The 16,324-nt window shown below is 38.9% G+C and overlaps 1 protein-coding gene across 3 annotated transcripts in view; it reads right to left on the minus strand.

The window, feature by feature from the left end:
• Positions 1-16,324, minus strand: part of LOC133638482 (matrix metalloproteinase-17-like) — a 308,014-nt gene that overhangs the window by 56,106 nt on the left and 235,584 nt on the right. For 2 of the 3 annotated variants that reach the window (XM_062031144.1, XM_062031145.1), the window contains exon 4: positions 3,429-3,715. In XM_062031144.1, coding sequence (XP_061887128.1) covers positions 3,429-3,715 — 287 coding nt within the window. Of the gene's footprint in view, positions 1-3,428; positions 3,716-12,250; positions 12,556-16,324 lie in introns of those variants that run through there. The other variant, XM_062031146.1, reaches the window with a different exon arrangement.

Below are 16,324 nucleotides of genomic sequence, written 5' to 3' on the forward strand. Positions count from 1 at the left end.
TGCCCGTTTCTCTCTCTACTAATGCATGCTTTTATTTCCAGTTATTTAAACTATTGCAGTCATTCTCAAACTTTGCAGTCTCCATTGTTCATTAAACAAATTGCAAAAGATTCACCAACACAGATGTCCAGAATACTGTGGAATTTTGCGATGAAAACAGAGCTGTTTGTATTGTGATACAATGTGTCCGAATACTTCCGTTTCAACCATTGACGTCACGCGCAAACGTCATCATACATAGACGTTTTCAACCGGAAGTTCCTCTGGAAATTTAAAATTGCACTTTATAAGTTAACCCGGCCGTATTGGCATGTGTTGCAATGTTAATATTTCATCATTGATATATAAACTATCAGACTGCATGGTCGGTAGTGTCATGTCTGTGTGATCATGTTTTGTTTAAGTTATGTTCTGCTTGGTTTTTGACTCTTTTTAGTTCCTGCTTTTCACTCCCTTGTCTAGTCTCCATGGTTACCCATTAGTTTCACCTGTTCCACGTTTGGACTCATTGTGCACTCTTGTTTGTCACCATAGCAACCCATTAGTTTTCACCTGTCCTCACGACTCACGCACCTGTCTTTAATCATCCAGCGGTCCTGAAGTTCCTAGTTTTCATAATCCAGGGGATCGCTCGAACCCAGGAGAACTTCAGGACCGCTGGATGATTAAAGACAGGTGCGTGAGTCGTGAGGACAGGTGAAAACTAATGGGTTGCTATGGTGACAAACAAAAGTGCACAATGAGTCCAAACGTGGAACAGGTGAAACTAATGGGTAACCATGGAAACAAGACAAGGGAGTGAAAAGCAGGAACTAAAAGAGTCCAAAACCAAGCAGAACATAACTTAAACAAAACATGATCACACAGACATGACAGGTAGTAGTGGGTTTCAGTAGGCCTTTAAAGACACACCTTTTTTAATATTTTTTTTTTTAAACTGATCATGTTAAAAAAAAGAAAAAATAATTATATATATATATATATATATATATATATATATATATATATATATATATATATATATATATATATATATATATGTATATATATATATATATATATATATATATATGTATATATATATATATATATATATATATATATATATATATATATATATATATATATATATATATATATATATATATATATATATATTTCTATTGTGTTATTTTGTATTTTATTTATTGTTATTAATACTACTATTCTTCTGTCAGTGTTATGTTTTTTTTAATGTATTATTTACAGAGGTGGGTAGTAACGCGCTACATTTACTCCGTTACATCTACTTGAGTAACTTTTGGGATAAATTGTACTTCTAAGAGTAGTTTTAATGCAACATACTTTTACTTTTACTTGAGTATATTTATAGAGAAGAAACGCTACTTTTACTCCGCTCCATTTATCTACATTCAGCTCGCTACTAATTTTTATCGATCTGTTAATGCACGCTTTGTTTGTTTTGGTTTGTCAGACAGACCTTCAAAGTAGGTTCTATGCATGCCTGCGTTTCACCAATCACATGCAGTCACTGGTGACGTTTGACTCCTTTTCACCAATCACATGCAGTCACTGGTGACGTTGGACCTATCAAACAGAGCCAGGCGGTCACATGACCGTCACCGTGGACTTAAACAAGTTGAAAAACTTATTCGGGTGTTACCATTTAGTGGTCAATTGTACGGAATATGTACTGTAATGTGCAATCTACTAATAAAAGTTTCAATCAATCAATCAAAAGTGTGAAGGAAAAAATACACTTTTTTATTTCAACCGTACCTCTCTCAAAAGCCTAAAGACTGACCGCACATTTCCTGTCTTCACAATAAAAGTGCCGCTCCATCGCGCCTGCGCTAACAAAATAAGAGTCTCCGAAAGCCAGCGCAAACAAGCTAGCAAGCTACGGAGTTTGCCGCCAATGTATTTCTTGTAAAGTGTATAAAAACGAATATGGGAAGCTGGACAAATAAGCTTTTTTTCTCCTCCATTTGAAAACGTGGACGTTATCAGCACTACTGTCTGATTCCAATCAATGCAAGTCATCAGAATCAGGTAACACACCAACTTATATTCTTGTCTTCATGAAAGAAAGGGATCTATATGTTAAACATGCATGTATATTCATTAAAACACCTTTAACATGTGAACAAAAACGGCAAAATAAATAAATATAAATTATATACTGTATATATAAATGTATGTATATATATATATATATATATATATATATATATATATATATATATATATATATATATATATATATATATATATATATATATGATATGTGTGTGTATGTATATGTATATATGAGGTAGATCACCTCGAATTGGTCATTTATTAAGTAATTGATTAACGTTGAAAAACTTATTGGGGTGTTACCATTTAGTGGTCAATTGTACGGAATATGTACTGTACTGTGCAATCTACTAATACAAGTTTCAATCAATCAATCAATGAATGCCTACTGAGCCTATGGTGCTGTTAAGTTATTGTGGCTCAATTTGCCTTAATTTTTTTTATTTTAATGTATTATTATTTTATATATATTATTGTTGCTTAAGAGATATTCCTGGCTTTGAATTTGCTCATTGCTGGGGCGGCGTGGCGAAGTTGGTAGAGTGGCCGTGCCAGCAATCGGAGGGTTGCTGGTTACTGGGGTTCAATCCCCACATTCTACCTTCCTAGTCACGTCCGTTGTGTCCTTGGGCAAGACACTTCACCTTTGCTCCTGATGGCTGCTGGTTAGCGCCTTGCATGGCAGCTCCCGCCATCAGTGTGTGAATGTGTGTGTGAATGGGTGAATGTGGAAATACTGTCAACGTGCTTGGAGTACCTTGAAGGTAGAAAAGCGCTATACAAGTATAACCCATTATAACCCATTATGTTTTTGTGCATTATTTGTTGCCGTCATCATTAAACGAACAGGTTACTCATCAGTTACTCAGTACTTGAGTAGTTTTTTCACAACATACTTTTTAACTTTTACTCAAGTAAATATTTGGGTGACTACTCCTTACTTTTACTTGAGTAATACATCTCTAAAGTAACAGTACTCTTACTTGAGTACAATTTCTGGCTACTCTACCCACCTCTGATTATTTATTTTTTATTCATACATATGTTTTCTAATATGTTTCATATAATTTTTTAATTTTAGATGGCAGTAATTTTTGTTATTCTCCAATGTGGACGCCTCAAAGGTGCCGTTTTCCCTTCAACCTCATTGCCATGCCATGATTAATTTTTGTCATTAGTGATGTGTGAATCTGTGTGTGTATATATGTATATATGTGTGTGTTTTCATCACTTCTTTTTTTTTTTTTCCTGTGAAGCACTTTGTGGCTGTGCATGAAAAGTGCTATGTAAATAAAGTCTGATTGATTGAAGTGGCTGTACAAGTCTGGGACTGCATGCGTGTTCCCCACCTGGTGATCTGAAGGTCCAAGCCTCGTCGTCGTCAAAGTGCGTATCCCCAGCGGTGTATCTCTCTCCGGGGAAAAAGGCATGAGCCACGGTGCCCCCTGGCCCATCGAAGGGATATCCGTCGTTGTGGTCGGCTTTAGTGAAGTCGATCTGAATGTCGGCGTCACTTCCTGCCACCTCGTGGAAGTTCAGCGGGGCGATGTCGCTCCACACCTTCAACGCGTAATACATGAGGGCTCTCACGGTGTCTCTGCCCAGTAAGGCCGAGTCCTTTGGGAAGGTCCTCACTCTGAGAAAGGGCGAGACGGGATTTTGGGTGAAACAAAGAAATAGTGTATGGTAAACACTTGTCAGTCTAGGCAGCTGTTTCTCATGTCTCACAGCACGAGGGAAGGTGACCTTTTCTGCCAAAGTCACAATTGTGAACACCTGCCAGACGGGGTTAAGATATCTCAGCTGTTTTGAATCACGTCTTGTGCTTCTTGTGCGCTTACGTTTTGATGCTGTTGTCACAAAAAATGTACACACGCTAGAGACGTGCAGATCGATACTGAAATATCGATACCGCCGATATGTATGCTGTAATATCGATATGTAAGTAAATTGAGATAATGTATATCATTGACAGCAACACAGTGTAAAAAAGTAACTCAACTTGGGAATGAGGCAATGTGTCAATGCTGGATGCTTTTGTTAAGTGTTTACTGTAAATGTTCAGTATTTTCAATAGTAACATGTGCATGTAACGGAAGTGTGAATTTGTTTTTATGCTAATGGTAGTTCTTAATAATACATTGATTTTAATGCTTTTATTTTTGTATGGTTTGGAACACCATTTTCCTCTACTTTGTATACATTTGTCCTGTTTCTTATGTTTTATTAGCTTGACCATATTGTTTTTCACTCCACTACCTCAAAATATTTCAGAGTTTGAAATAAATAAATAACTCTCCTATGAGACATGTTATTATTTGAAATACACATTTAAAGTTAAAGTACCACTGATAGTCACACACACACTAGATGTGGTGAAATCACCCTCTGCATTTGACCCATCCCCTTGTTCCAGCTCCTAGGAGGTGAGGGGAGCAGTGAGCAGCAGTGGTGGCCACGCTCGGGAATCATTTTTGGTGATTTAACCACCAATTTCAACCTTTGATGCTGAGTGCCAAGCGGGGAGGTAATGGGTCCCATTTTTATAGTCTTTGGTATGACTTGGCCGGGATTTGAACGCACAACCTACCGATCTCAGGGCGGACACTCTAACCACAAGTGCCCTCTGAACCAATGGGCCAGGGTTTAAATCATAGTCAGGGTGAATGTACCATAGCATGTTATGTATTTAATATAAAATATGATGTATAATTATATTTATATTATTACTTTATTAGTATTATTTGTGGCTATAATGGTGTTTGGGGCGGGGGGCGTGGTTGGGGCGTGGCCAAGGGCGTGGTTAAGAGGAGAGTATATTTACAGCTAGAATTCACCAAATCAAGTATTTCACATATACCTGTATATATATAATATATATAATATATATACATACCGGTATATATATATATATATATATATATGTATATATATATATATATATATATATATATATATATATATATATATATATGTATATATATATATATATATATATATATATATATATATATATATATATATATATATATATATATATATATATATACATATATATATATATATATATATATATATATATATGTATGAAATATTTGACTTTCAGTGAATTCTAGCTATATATATATTTTATTTTAATTTTATTATACATATAAATAAAAGACATACTTGAATTTCAGTATTCTGCAGGCTATCCGGTAGGTGGCAGTATTGTCCTGTTTAAGAGTGTCACAACATTGCTGTTTATGGCAGACAAACTGCTTTACAGTAGACTAAACGTGACTGCTGTTGTTGTGTGTTGTTACCGCGCTGGGAGGACGTTAATGAAACTGCCTAACAATAAACCCACATAAGAAACCAAGAACTCTCTCTGCTTGTTGTGCACTCTACTCTCTAAAAGCCGTAGATGTTATGACGTCATTGGGCAGGCAAGCTGCTGGGAAAGCGGACGTGAGAACGGCTGTCCCCACTCAGGTCCGCATTGAGCTGGAGGGGGCGTGGCCTCCAGCTCCGGCTGAATACCGGGAGTTTGTGTGGGAGAAGGGAGGTTGTCGGGAGAGGCGCTGAATACCGGGATTCTCCCGCTAAAAACGGGAGGGTTGGCAAGTATGGTATAAAGAGAGTATGGTCAACTAAACAACAGGTGCCATGACTGCTACCAAGGACGTGTGCAGCTGTGCCCGGGTGCATGCAATTGCTGTTGTTTTGACATTACATTTTAAATAATACCAAAATAATACATCTGTGTAGTTCTAAACAGTGTTGGGTTAGTTACTGAAAACCACTAACTAGTTACAGTCACTAGTTACTTTATTGCAAAAGTAACTCAGGTACTAACTCAGTTACTTACACCAAAAAGTAATGCGTTACTGTGAAAAGTAACTATTTAGTTACTTCTTTTTTTCCTTCTTCTTTTTTTTTTTTTAAGGCTCCCATTATTGCCCTTTTAGCCTTCATTTCAGTACTGTTGTTGCACTGGAGAATAATACAATCTGTTGATCAACTTGACATGCATTTGCATCACTGAACTTTGCTAAGCAATGTGGTCTACATACAACACACAAAGACAAAGATATGTTTCAAAGGGCCAATTTATTTCAGGCCAGAACAAATGGAAAAAAACATTTTAAATAGCTGCAACATAACATACATAAGTAACAAACCGCATAATAACAACATAGCTGTAAACCTGGCTTCACCTAAGGAAGGCACACATGACATACACAAAGCCTAACCAGGCATTTTTCTCAAGGAATTCGGAAATAAAATCATGTCTTTCGGAGATCAACACTGTACTGAAGCCCAGAACACTCAACGCATTTCCCCACTTTTAGTTTAGAGATAAGGAAAGATTGGCCTGGCCCACTAGGATCCCTCTTTATGTTTGTGAACTTTATAGTCTATACATTTAGAGTGATGTGATAATCAAACACTCTACAAGTCTAGAATGAAAGAGTATATAAGATAATTGATGTGTGTACCTTCAGTGCTGAATGATGAGCAGAGGCAGAGTTTGGAGTGTTTTCTTTAGCTCGCTTTCCATTTTTATGTACTCACTGTCCAGGTACATGGAACATGTTTTCCGTGACATTTGCTGTTTGACGCCGGTATCATGCTAATTAGCTGCCTGAAATCGGGTGACTCCACTGTAGAAATAGCCTGCATGTCTTCTAGCACATACGCTGCAATGGCTCTATCAATGTTGTCCTGGCTAGCAGTCCCTCCGTTAAAATCCTTAAGTGGAGGTGAAGTGGCATCGGAGTCTGTGTCTCTCTTTACTAGCTTCGTCGAAGCATGTTGCTTCTGTAGGTGTTTCAGCAGATTTCAATTGTTGTTTTAGGCAGTAGATATGATCTTTGATCCAAGACACAACTTACATTTAACTAAAATTTTCTTTTCTTTGTGCTCGACAAAATAAAAGTAGTGAGAATATCTCCATGTTAAGAAACTCGGCTTCGGCTCCGCCATGATGTCTTGTTAGTAAACACAGATATGACCCCCGCCCCACACACAAACACAAAGCGCCTCTTCTCTCCCTTGTGACACAGGAATAATCAGAAGGACGACACTGCAACTCTCCAATAAAACACACTCAGATCTTCTGTTTCTAGCCGATACTATATAAAAAATAACGTAAAATAACGCAGTAACGCATCATGTAGTAACGGTAACTGAGTTACTGAATATAAAAAATAACACATTAGACTACTAGTTACCGCCGAAAATAAAAATGTGTCGTGTGTTTACCTCGTACAAGATGCTGCAATCGCTGGCTCTACATTGTTGATAGCGAACCTTCACTTCCCATACTTGTCTTATTTCGGGGGTTGTGGGTAAAGCGATGTAAAATCTTTCCACAATTCTCACGGCTGGAGCAGCCCCATGCTGCACAACAGGGAATTTTTACATGCAAAAACTAACGAGGAAGTGCCTCAAACACATAGCATCAGTTTAAAGTTAGTTGCAGTCATGGTGCCCTGTAGTCACGTGAGTGCCTTTTGACCAATCATTGAAGAGATCGAGTTGGTCATACTCTCTTTATACCCGACTCTATGACACACTAGCTAGCATCCACTCTGCATGGCATGATTACATTGGCAACGTCTTCTGTTGTCTGCGAACCTTTAAGCCACCTTTTTTCTTGCGACACACCAAATACCAAAGCAATAACCAGAAAGTAGTGTTGTAACGGTCCCTTACTAAAATTATTTTGATACTTTTCTAAATAAAGAGGACCACAAAAAATAGCATTATTGGCTTCATTTTAACAAAAAATCTTAGGGTACATATGTTTCTTATTGCAGTTAAGTCCTTAAATAAAATAGTGAACATAGACAACTTTTCTTTTAGTAGTATGTGAACAAACAAAGGCTCCTAATTAGTCTGCTGACGTATGCAGTAACATATTGTGTCATTTCTCATTCTATTATTTTGTCAACATTATTAAGGAAAAGTGGTAGAAAATTTATTATTAATCTACTTGTTCATTTACTGTTAATATCTGCTTACTTTCTCTTGTAACATGTTCTGTCTACACTTCTGTGAAAATGTAATAATCACTTATTCTTCTGTTGTTTGATACCACAAATTTGGGTATCAAGCCGATACCAAGTAGTTACAGGATCATACATTGGTCATATTCAAAGTCCTCATGTGTCCAGGGACATATTTACTGAGTTTCTAAACATAATATACATTTTTAAAAAACGAAAGAAGATGTTGTTATGCCAAAAAATATCGACGTAATCATAATAGTGTCGACTAGATATGTGCCTGTACTTGGTATCATTACAGTGGATGTCATGTGTAGATCCACCAATGGCGTTTGTTTACATTTTGATGCCGGTGAGCTACGGTGTGTAGTGAAGCATGTTTAGCTATTCCTCGTCCTGCAGGGATGATACTTGTAAGAAACTTACTTTATTTGTCGCCATGGAGGTGAGGATTAGTGATTTAGAAGTAGCTAAAACACTGCCGACGGCGGATGGACGTTAGCCGCTAGCTAGCTAGCAATGTCTTAAAGCACCTCTTCCTGAGGGCGTTTCAGGGTTATAACTTCACCTTTATCTTTAGTTTTTAAGCCAAAATGCGTCCGTTCTCCCTTTTCTGTCTACACAATGTGTCTGTTTGTAAGTACTCTGTGATTGTGCGCTGCCGAACATGCTCGTCTGCTCGTAAAACCAGCAATGTGACGACGACGCGGGACCGGTACTTTTTAGAGGTGATACAGTACCGAAAATTATTCATTAGTATTGCGGTACTATACCAATACCGGTATACCGTACAACCCTACCAGAAAGGTGTAAAAACCACAGGTAAACACAACAACAACATTTTATGACACTGAGGGACAAACAGTAGAGAATGGATGGATGGAGTCTTCCTGTTTAAAAAGACAAGCATTGTTTTGATGTGCGCTAAGTTGTTACGTACGCTGATGTCATCTGCGATGGACGTTTATTTGTTTTTAATAACTATTGCCAACAAAGTAGGAGACGAGAAAGAAAAAGACAAACACTCGCCCAGAATGAATCTTTTGATGCGTTGCCATGCTTGACAGCGCATTGCACTCATTTGACTTCAGAGGTTCCACTGTACAAGCACCACCGTTTTTCTTCATTAACGTCATATCTCATCTATCATTTTGTGATATTTACTTTCCAGGCAGTCCCCGCACACAGCGATGCTAATGAGTCAATAGACTTAATAATCTTAATTAGCAAATGTGTCAACGCGTCATAAAGGTAGTTCAGTGGTACCTCGTTTTTTTGTTTTTAAATTGTTCCAAAGGGTCTGTTGACAACCAAATAGTACGAATGAAAAAAAATGTTCCCATAGGAAATTATGTAAATACAATTCAAGCCTGAAAAATCCCAACACAAAACACTTTTTAGAGAACATGGGTATTGATCTACAGGCAAGAAACAATGCTAGTGTTGTGTTCAGTGAAACTCTGGAAACATGGACTCTTGTTGACTTTGATTGGACTCAGGGGCGTCAGGGGGTAGGCAGGGATGTTGTAAAGTTTGACTTATGTTTTTCTGCCATTTAAATATGTAATTTATTAAAAGACATGATATGAAAAGGGGTAAGATTAAATAAGCTCTGCTTCTTCCTACTCCTTTTCGGACATGCTTTAATGAAGCAACTGGAAATGTGTGATGCATTACATTGTATCGTATGAATGTCCGAAATAAACTGAAACTGAACATGGCATGAGTAATAATTAAAAGGTAATATAAGGTGGCTTGAATTAAAATAAGAAGGATCTAAGACAACCAACACCCGTATCAAAAATGCAAAATGGCTCATTCCACCTGGATAGCAGCAAACCTAGCATGGAACACGTCACTCAACACACACGTCATGATGTCATCAGCATTTTGTAACAAGGATGATGATAAAAGAAAGGTACAAATATAATACATCTAGGTGAATGTTATGTACAATTTTCACTTTTGCATCTCATTGCCCATAACTGTGGTGCCTTCAAAGACCCTTAATTAAAGTTAGAAACAGGCGACACTAGGTTTTAAAGACAGGGGAGACTTAACTCCCAAGGGATGCACTAATAATGATATAAACATACTAGCAAAGATGTATTACAGTAGAACCTCGATTTATAAACTTAATTGGTTCTTGAACATGGTTCGCAAAACGAAAAGTTCATATAGTGAAGTGAAGTTCTCTATAAGAATTAATGTAAACATGAATATTTGGTTCTAGCCTCGACAAAAGTCCAAATTTTAGTAAAATACTGCACACTTTGAAGACACTATAATGTATATACAGTCGTGGTCAAAAGTTTACATACACTTGTGAAAGACATAATGTCATGGCTGTCTTGAGTTTCCAATCATTTCTACAATTTTTATTTTTTTGTGATAGAGTGATTGGAGCACACACATGAAGTTTGGTTCTTTTATGAATTTATTATGGGTCTACTGAAAATGTGACCAAATCTGCTGGGTCAAAAGTATGCATACAGCAACATACATTATCCATTTTGGTGATGTAGACAAGTTACAATCAAATCAAATTAGCTTCATGGTATGGCCTCTTAACTACATGTCAGTGATTATGATTGACAACACCTGTTGACTTCTATGAGGCCATTTAAATAGGGCTCATGTGGTGCAGTGATTAGACTCGGTTACAAACGCGACAATGGGAAAGTCAAAAGAACTCAGCACAGATCTGAAAAAACTAATCATTGACTTGAACAAGTCAGGAAAGTCACTTGGAGCCATTTCAAAGCAGCTTAAGGTCCCAAGAGCAACTGTGCAGACAATTGTTTGTAAGTATAAAGTGCATGGCACAGTTTTGTCACTGCCACGATCAGGAAGAAAACGCAAGCTATCACCCGATGCTGAGACAAAATTGGTCAGGATGGTCAAGAGTCAACCGAGAACCACCAAAAAGCAGGTCTGCAATGAATTGGAAGCTGCTGGAACACAGGTGTCAGTGTCCACAGTCAAGCGTGTTTTGCATCGCCATGAACTGAGAGGCTACCATGCAAGAAGGAAGCCCTTGCTCCAGAAGCGACATCTTAAGGCTGGTCTAAAGTTTGTTGCTGATCACATGGACAAAGATAAGACCTTCTGGAGGAAAGTTCTGTGGTCAGATGAAACAAACATTGAGCTGTTTGGCCACAATACCCAGCAATATGTTTGGAGGAGAAAAGGTGAGGCCTTTAATCCCAGGAACACCACGCCTACGGTCAAGCATGGTGGTGGTAGTATTATGCTCTGTGCCTGTTTTGCTGCCAATGGAACTGGTGCTTTACAGAGAATAAATGGGACAATGAAAAAGGAGGATTACCTCCAAATTCTTCAGGACAACAGCCCGGAGGTTGGGTCTTGGGCGAGGTAGGGTGTTCCAACAGGACAATGACCCCAAACACATGTCAAAAGTGGTAAAGGGATGGCTAAATCAGGCTAGAATTAAGGTTTTAGGTTAGGATTGCTGCTGGAACACAGGAGTCAGTGTCCACAGTCAACCGTGTTTTGCATCGCCATGGACTGAGAGGCTACCATGCAAGAAGGAAGCCCTTCCCAAATCCTGACCTAAACCCCATCGGGAACATGTGGACAATGCTGAAGAAACAAGTCAATGTCAGAAAACCAACAAATTTAGCTGAACTGCACCAATTTTGTCAAGAGGAGTGGTCAAAAATTCAACCAGAAGCTTGTGGATGGCTACCAAAAGTGCCTTATTGCAGTGAAACTTGCCAAGGCACATGTAACCAAATATTAACATTGCTGTATGTATACTCTGACCCAACATATTTGGTCACATTTTCAGTAGACTGATAATAAATTCATAAAAGAACCAAACTTCATGAATGTTTTTTGTGACAAACAAGTATGTGCTCCAATCACTCTATCACAAAAAAATAAGAGTTGTAGAAATGATTGGAAACTCAGGACAGCCATGACATTATGTTCTTTACAAGTGTATGTAAACTTTGGACCACGACTGTATGTGCTGCAAATATATCCAACCAACATTACAAGGGGGTAAAGGCTCAACAATCTCTTTTTTACCCAAGCAACACAACAACATTGAAGCAAGCTTAACTGTCAACACGCGCACAGATACACACACATTTACACACACATCTCATTGGTGCACTCCAAAACCAAAAAAAAAAAAAGAACAAACATTTTACCTTGTGTCTGAGAATATTTGTGGCATTGTTGAACATTCTGGGAGTTTCGGAGCGATAAACGAGCAGTGGCATTACGGAGTCACCGCAAGCGTTAGCACAAACTAGCAGAGTGAGCGGATCCTTCATCGACTTGTGTCCCGGTAGTGCCTACTCCTTCGATGTAATAAAGGTCAGATTAAAGAAAGGTAAATATATAATACATTTGTGGAATAAAGCCCCCTTAATTGATAAAATCCTCAAACTGAAGGTGTCGCAAGCCATAGGCTAACTAGTTAAAATGCTTAAAATGCTAGCTCAAAGCTCAAAGCAAGACTATGAGAGTTTGGACACATTTAAAGTGTTTCTGATGACACAAAGTGATCTCTAAAACAGCCTGACACAGTTCTGACCGGCGTAAGGTAAGACAATTGTGGAAATAAACATGTCAGAAAGGCAGCTCGTCGTCAAACCTCTTTGAAATGGCCGCTTGTGTGTACAGGATGTAAACAGGATGTGACGTAGGGGCCTGCGCCTCTTCAAAATGGCCGTGGCTCGAAGCCCTCGATGGCTTCAAGTAACATGCAAAATGAATGAATGAATGAATGAAGCGTTCGGACGCCGAGACATGGATCGCACACAAAGGCATATTTGGCGCGATGTAAACGTTGGTAAACCGAAAAGGACACAAATTAAGTTTGTAAGTTTGTAAATCGAGGTTCTATTGTAACACCTCATCCTTATCCCATCTTTAAAAAGTCAATAACCTAATTAAGGGTTTCACATGCATTTTAAAAAGCTGGTTTTAACCAAATCCGTGCATTAATTAGTTTTGTTGTAAAGTCTCCAAGTATTATGTATGGTAGCAAGGTTGGGTTTAGGGTGGGACAGTGGCGGGCAATGCGTTTCCCACCTAGGCCTTCAGTGATGTCCGACTTTAATGATTACCTCTCAAAATACCATCATTTATGTCACCACATGACCATTACTGGAGAAATACTATACAGAAACACATTTATGCACTACTGGGCATTGAATCACCACCAACAGTGTACATAACGGGTTATTTTCTGGCGCATTTAAAAAATCAATAAACCCACATCAGCAATTAAAACATATCTTCTGTGGTACTGTCAAAATTAAAATTGCAAAAAACATATTAAATGTGTAAAAGTGAAGAAATAAAAAATCTGAACTCGCAATCTGTAGAAACCATTCGAGCTTCCGGGGTTGGCCGACATGGTCTCACAAGATGTAGTTTCTCTTTAAATATCCTTTTTGAAAATGGCCTTGCAAATATATGTGTTGTCTTGTCTAATCATAAAAGATGCAGACGAGGCGTGTTGGCTGAGTTCTTAAATTTTACTCCACAAGGTGCTCATCAAAAACATTCAGTGGCTAAAGGCGGCTATTGCACATGCGCTTCACTACTGTGGCATGCTGGGTAATGGAGCTCTTATGTTACCGAGCTCATAACATCACAATATATATCTGCCTTAGGCAATCTACAAACCCCGTTTCCATATGAGTTCGGAAATTGTGTTAGATGTAAATATAAACAAAATACAATGATTTGCAAATCATTTTCAACCCATATTCAGTTGAATATGCTACAAAACAACATATTTGATGTTCAAACTGATAAACATTTTTTTTTTTTGCAAATAATCATTAACTTTAGAATTTGATGCCAGCAACACGTGACAAAGAAGTTGGGAAAGGTGGCAATAAATACTGATAAAGTTGAGGAATGCTCATCAAACACTTATTTGGAACATCACACAGTTGAACAGGCAAATTGGGAACAGGTGGGTGCCATGATTGGGTATAAAAGTAGATTCCATGAAATGCTCAGTCATTCACAAACAAGGATGTGGCGAGGGTCACCACTTTGTCAACAAATGCGTGAGCAAATTGTTGAACAGTTTAAGAAAAACCTTTCTCAACCAGCTATTGCAAGGAATTTAGGGATTTCACCATCTACGGTCCGTAATATCATCAAAGGGTTCAGAGAATCTGGAGAAATCACTGCACGTAAGCAGCTAAGCCCGTGACCTTCGATCCCTCAGGCTGTACTGCATCAACAAGCGACATCAGTGTGTAAAGGATATCACCACATGGGCTCAGGAACACTTCAGAAACCCACTGTCAGTAACTACAGCTGGTCGCTACATCTGTAAGTGCAAGTTAAAACTCCCCTATGCAAGGCGAAAACCGTTTATCAACAACACCCAGAAACGCCGTCGGCTTCGCTGGGCCTGAGCTCATCTAAGATGGACTGATACAAAGTGGAAAAGTATTCTGTGGTCTGACGAGTCCACATTTCAAATTGTTTTTGGAAACTGTGGACGTCGTGTCCTCCGGACCAAAGAGGAAAAGAATCATCCGGATTGTTATAGGCGCAAAGTTGAAAAGCCAGCATCTGTGATGGTATGGGGGTGTATTAGTGCCCAAGACATGGGTAACTTACACATCTGTGAAGGCGCCATTAATGCTGAAAGGTACATACAGGTTTTGGAGCAACATATGTTGCCATCCAAGCAACGTTACCATGGACGCCCCTGCTTATTTCAGCAAGACAATGCCAAGCCACGTGTTACATCAACGTGGCTTCATAGTAAAAGAGTGCGAGTACTAGACTGGCCTGCCTGTAGTCCAGACCTGTCTCCCATTGAAAATGTGTGGCGCATTATGAAGCCTAAAATACCACAACGGAGACCCCCGGACTGTTGAACAACTTAAGCTGTACATCAAGCAAGATGTTCCCAAACGTTTACTGAGTGTTGTTAAAAGGAAAGGCCACGTAACACAGTGGTGAACATGCCCTTTCCCAACTACTTTGGCACGTGTTGCAGCCATGAAATTCTAAGTTAATTATTATTCATCATTTGCAAAAAAAAAAAAAAGTTTATGAGTTTGAACATCAAATATCTTGTCTTTGTAGTGCATTCAATTGAATATGGGTTGAAAAGGATTTGCAAATCATTGTATTCCGTTTATATTTACATCTAACACAATTTCCCAACTCATATGGAAACGGGGTTAGAAGGCCTTACTGACAACAACTCGTGTTCTGATTGGCTATCGCAACTGTCTGTCAAATGTTTGTGTCCGTTCACTTACAGTGCACAGACGTCTGCATTATTGATTCTGAAGGCTCTAGGCAGATTTGGTACAGCATGGCAACATAAGCTAGCTGAATTCTGATTGGATAAAAACTCTATAACCTAAAAACAACAGCGCTGGAAGGACATAATATGACATGAAGAGAATATGAATACTTTTAGATATTTAGGGAAAGTAAATTAAACAATTACTTTTATCATTAATTATGATCATGATTTCTGGTTATGTTAGACCAGCAGAGAAAGCCTTGCTGGCCCTGACGGCACACCACTGGGGTGGGATGGGGGGCCCTCCAGGAGTGGTGTGCATGGGGGCCCAGAATTTGGTGCTATACGCCCCTGATTGGACTACTACTGTATGCTTTATGTGTATTTGGCCCTATGGTAATTTGTGTTCAATCGTATTAAAACCAAGACAATGTATGAACAACAGCCGACTCGTACTAAGACTCGTGTGAAAAACGAGGCAGCGCTGCATTGGCGATTTAAAGCACTTTGAAACTGAGTTGCACCTCATTGGTATGCGTGCACAAGCCACATCCAAATAGGATCACGGCACATATTCGGTGGCAAAAACTTTTCTCACGCTGATTTCCATACACAGATGTGCCCACACAGCGACTTCATTCCCCCCGCTAGCAGTTTTGCCCTCTGACTGCCGCTCCGCAGTTTTCCAAGGTGCTTGCAAATTGCCCAACCTCCGCAGACAATTCACCTGCTTATTAAACCTAATTCAGATGAACGACGGCGGGCGCCGGTGTTGTGTTGTGCAAATACAAAGATATGTGTATCCAAATTGTGTGCGTTGGCTCGGGCAACGGCGGTGAAGTCCGCCACAAGGTCAGAGCCCTGCTGTCCCGCATCCCGGATGCTGTGAGGGGTCCAGGGGAGAGCGCCTGTTTACATTAGGAGACTGCAGGTGCATGACAAATGAGCCAGGTGTTATTTCCCCGTGGTGTCTTGCAGAAATTGG

The sequence above is a fragment of the Entelurus aequoreus genome, linkage group LG21, assembly GCF_033978785.1.
Source record: "Entelurus aequoreus isolate RoL-2023_Sb linkage group LG21, RoL_Eaeq_v1.1, whole genome shotgun sequence".
NCBI lineage: Eukaryota > Metazoa > Chordata > Actinopteri > Syngnathiformes > Syngnathidae > Entelurus > Entelurus aequoreus.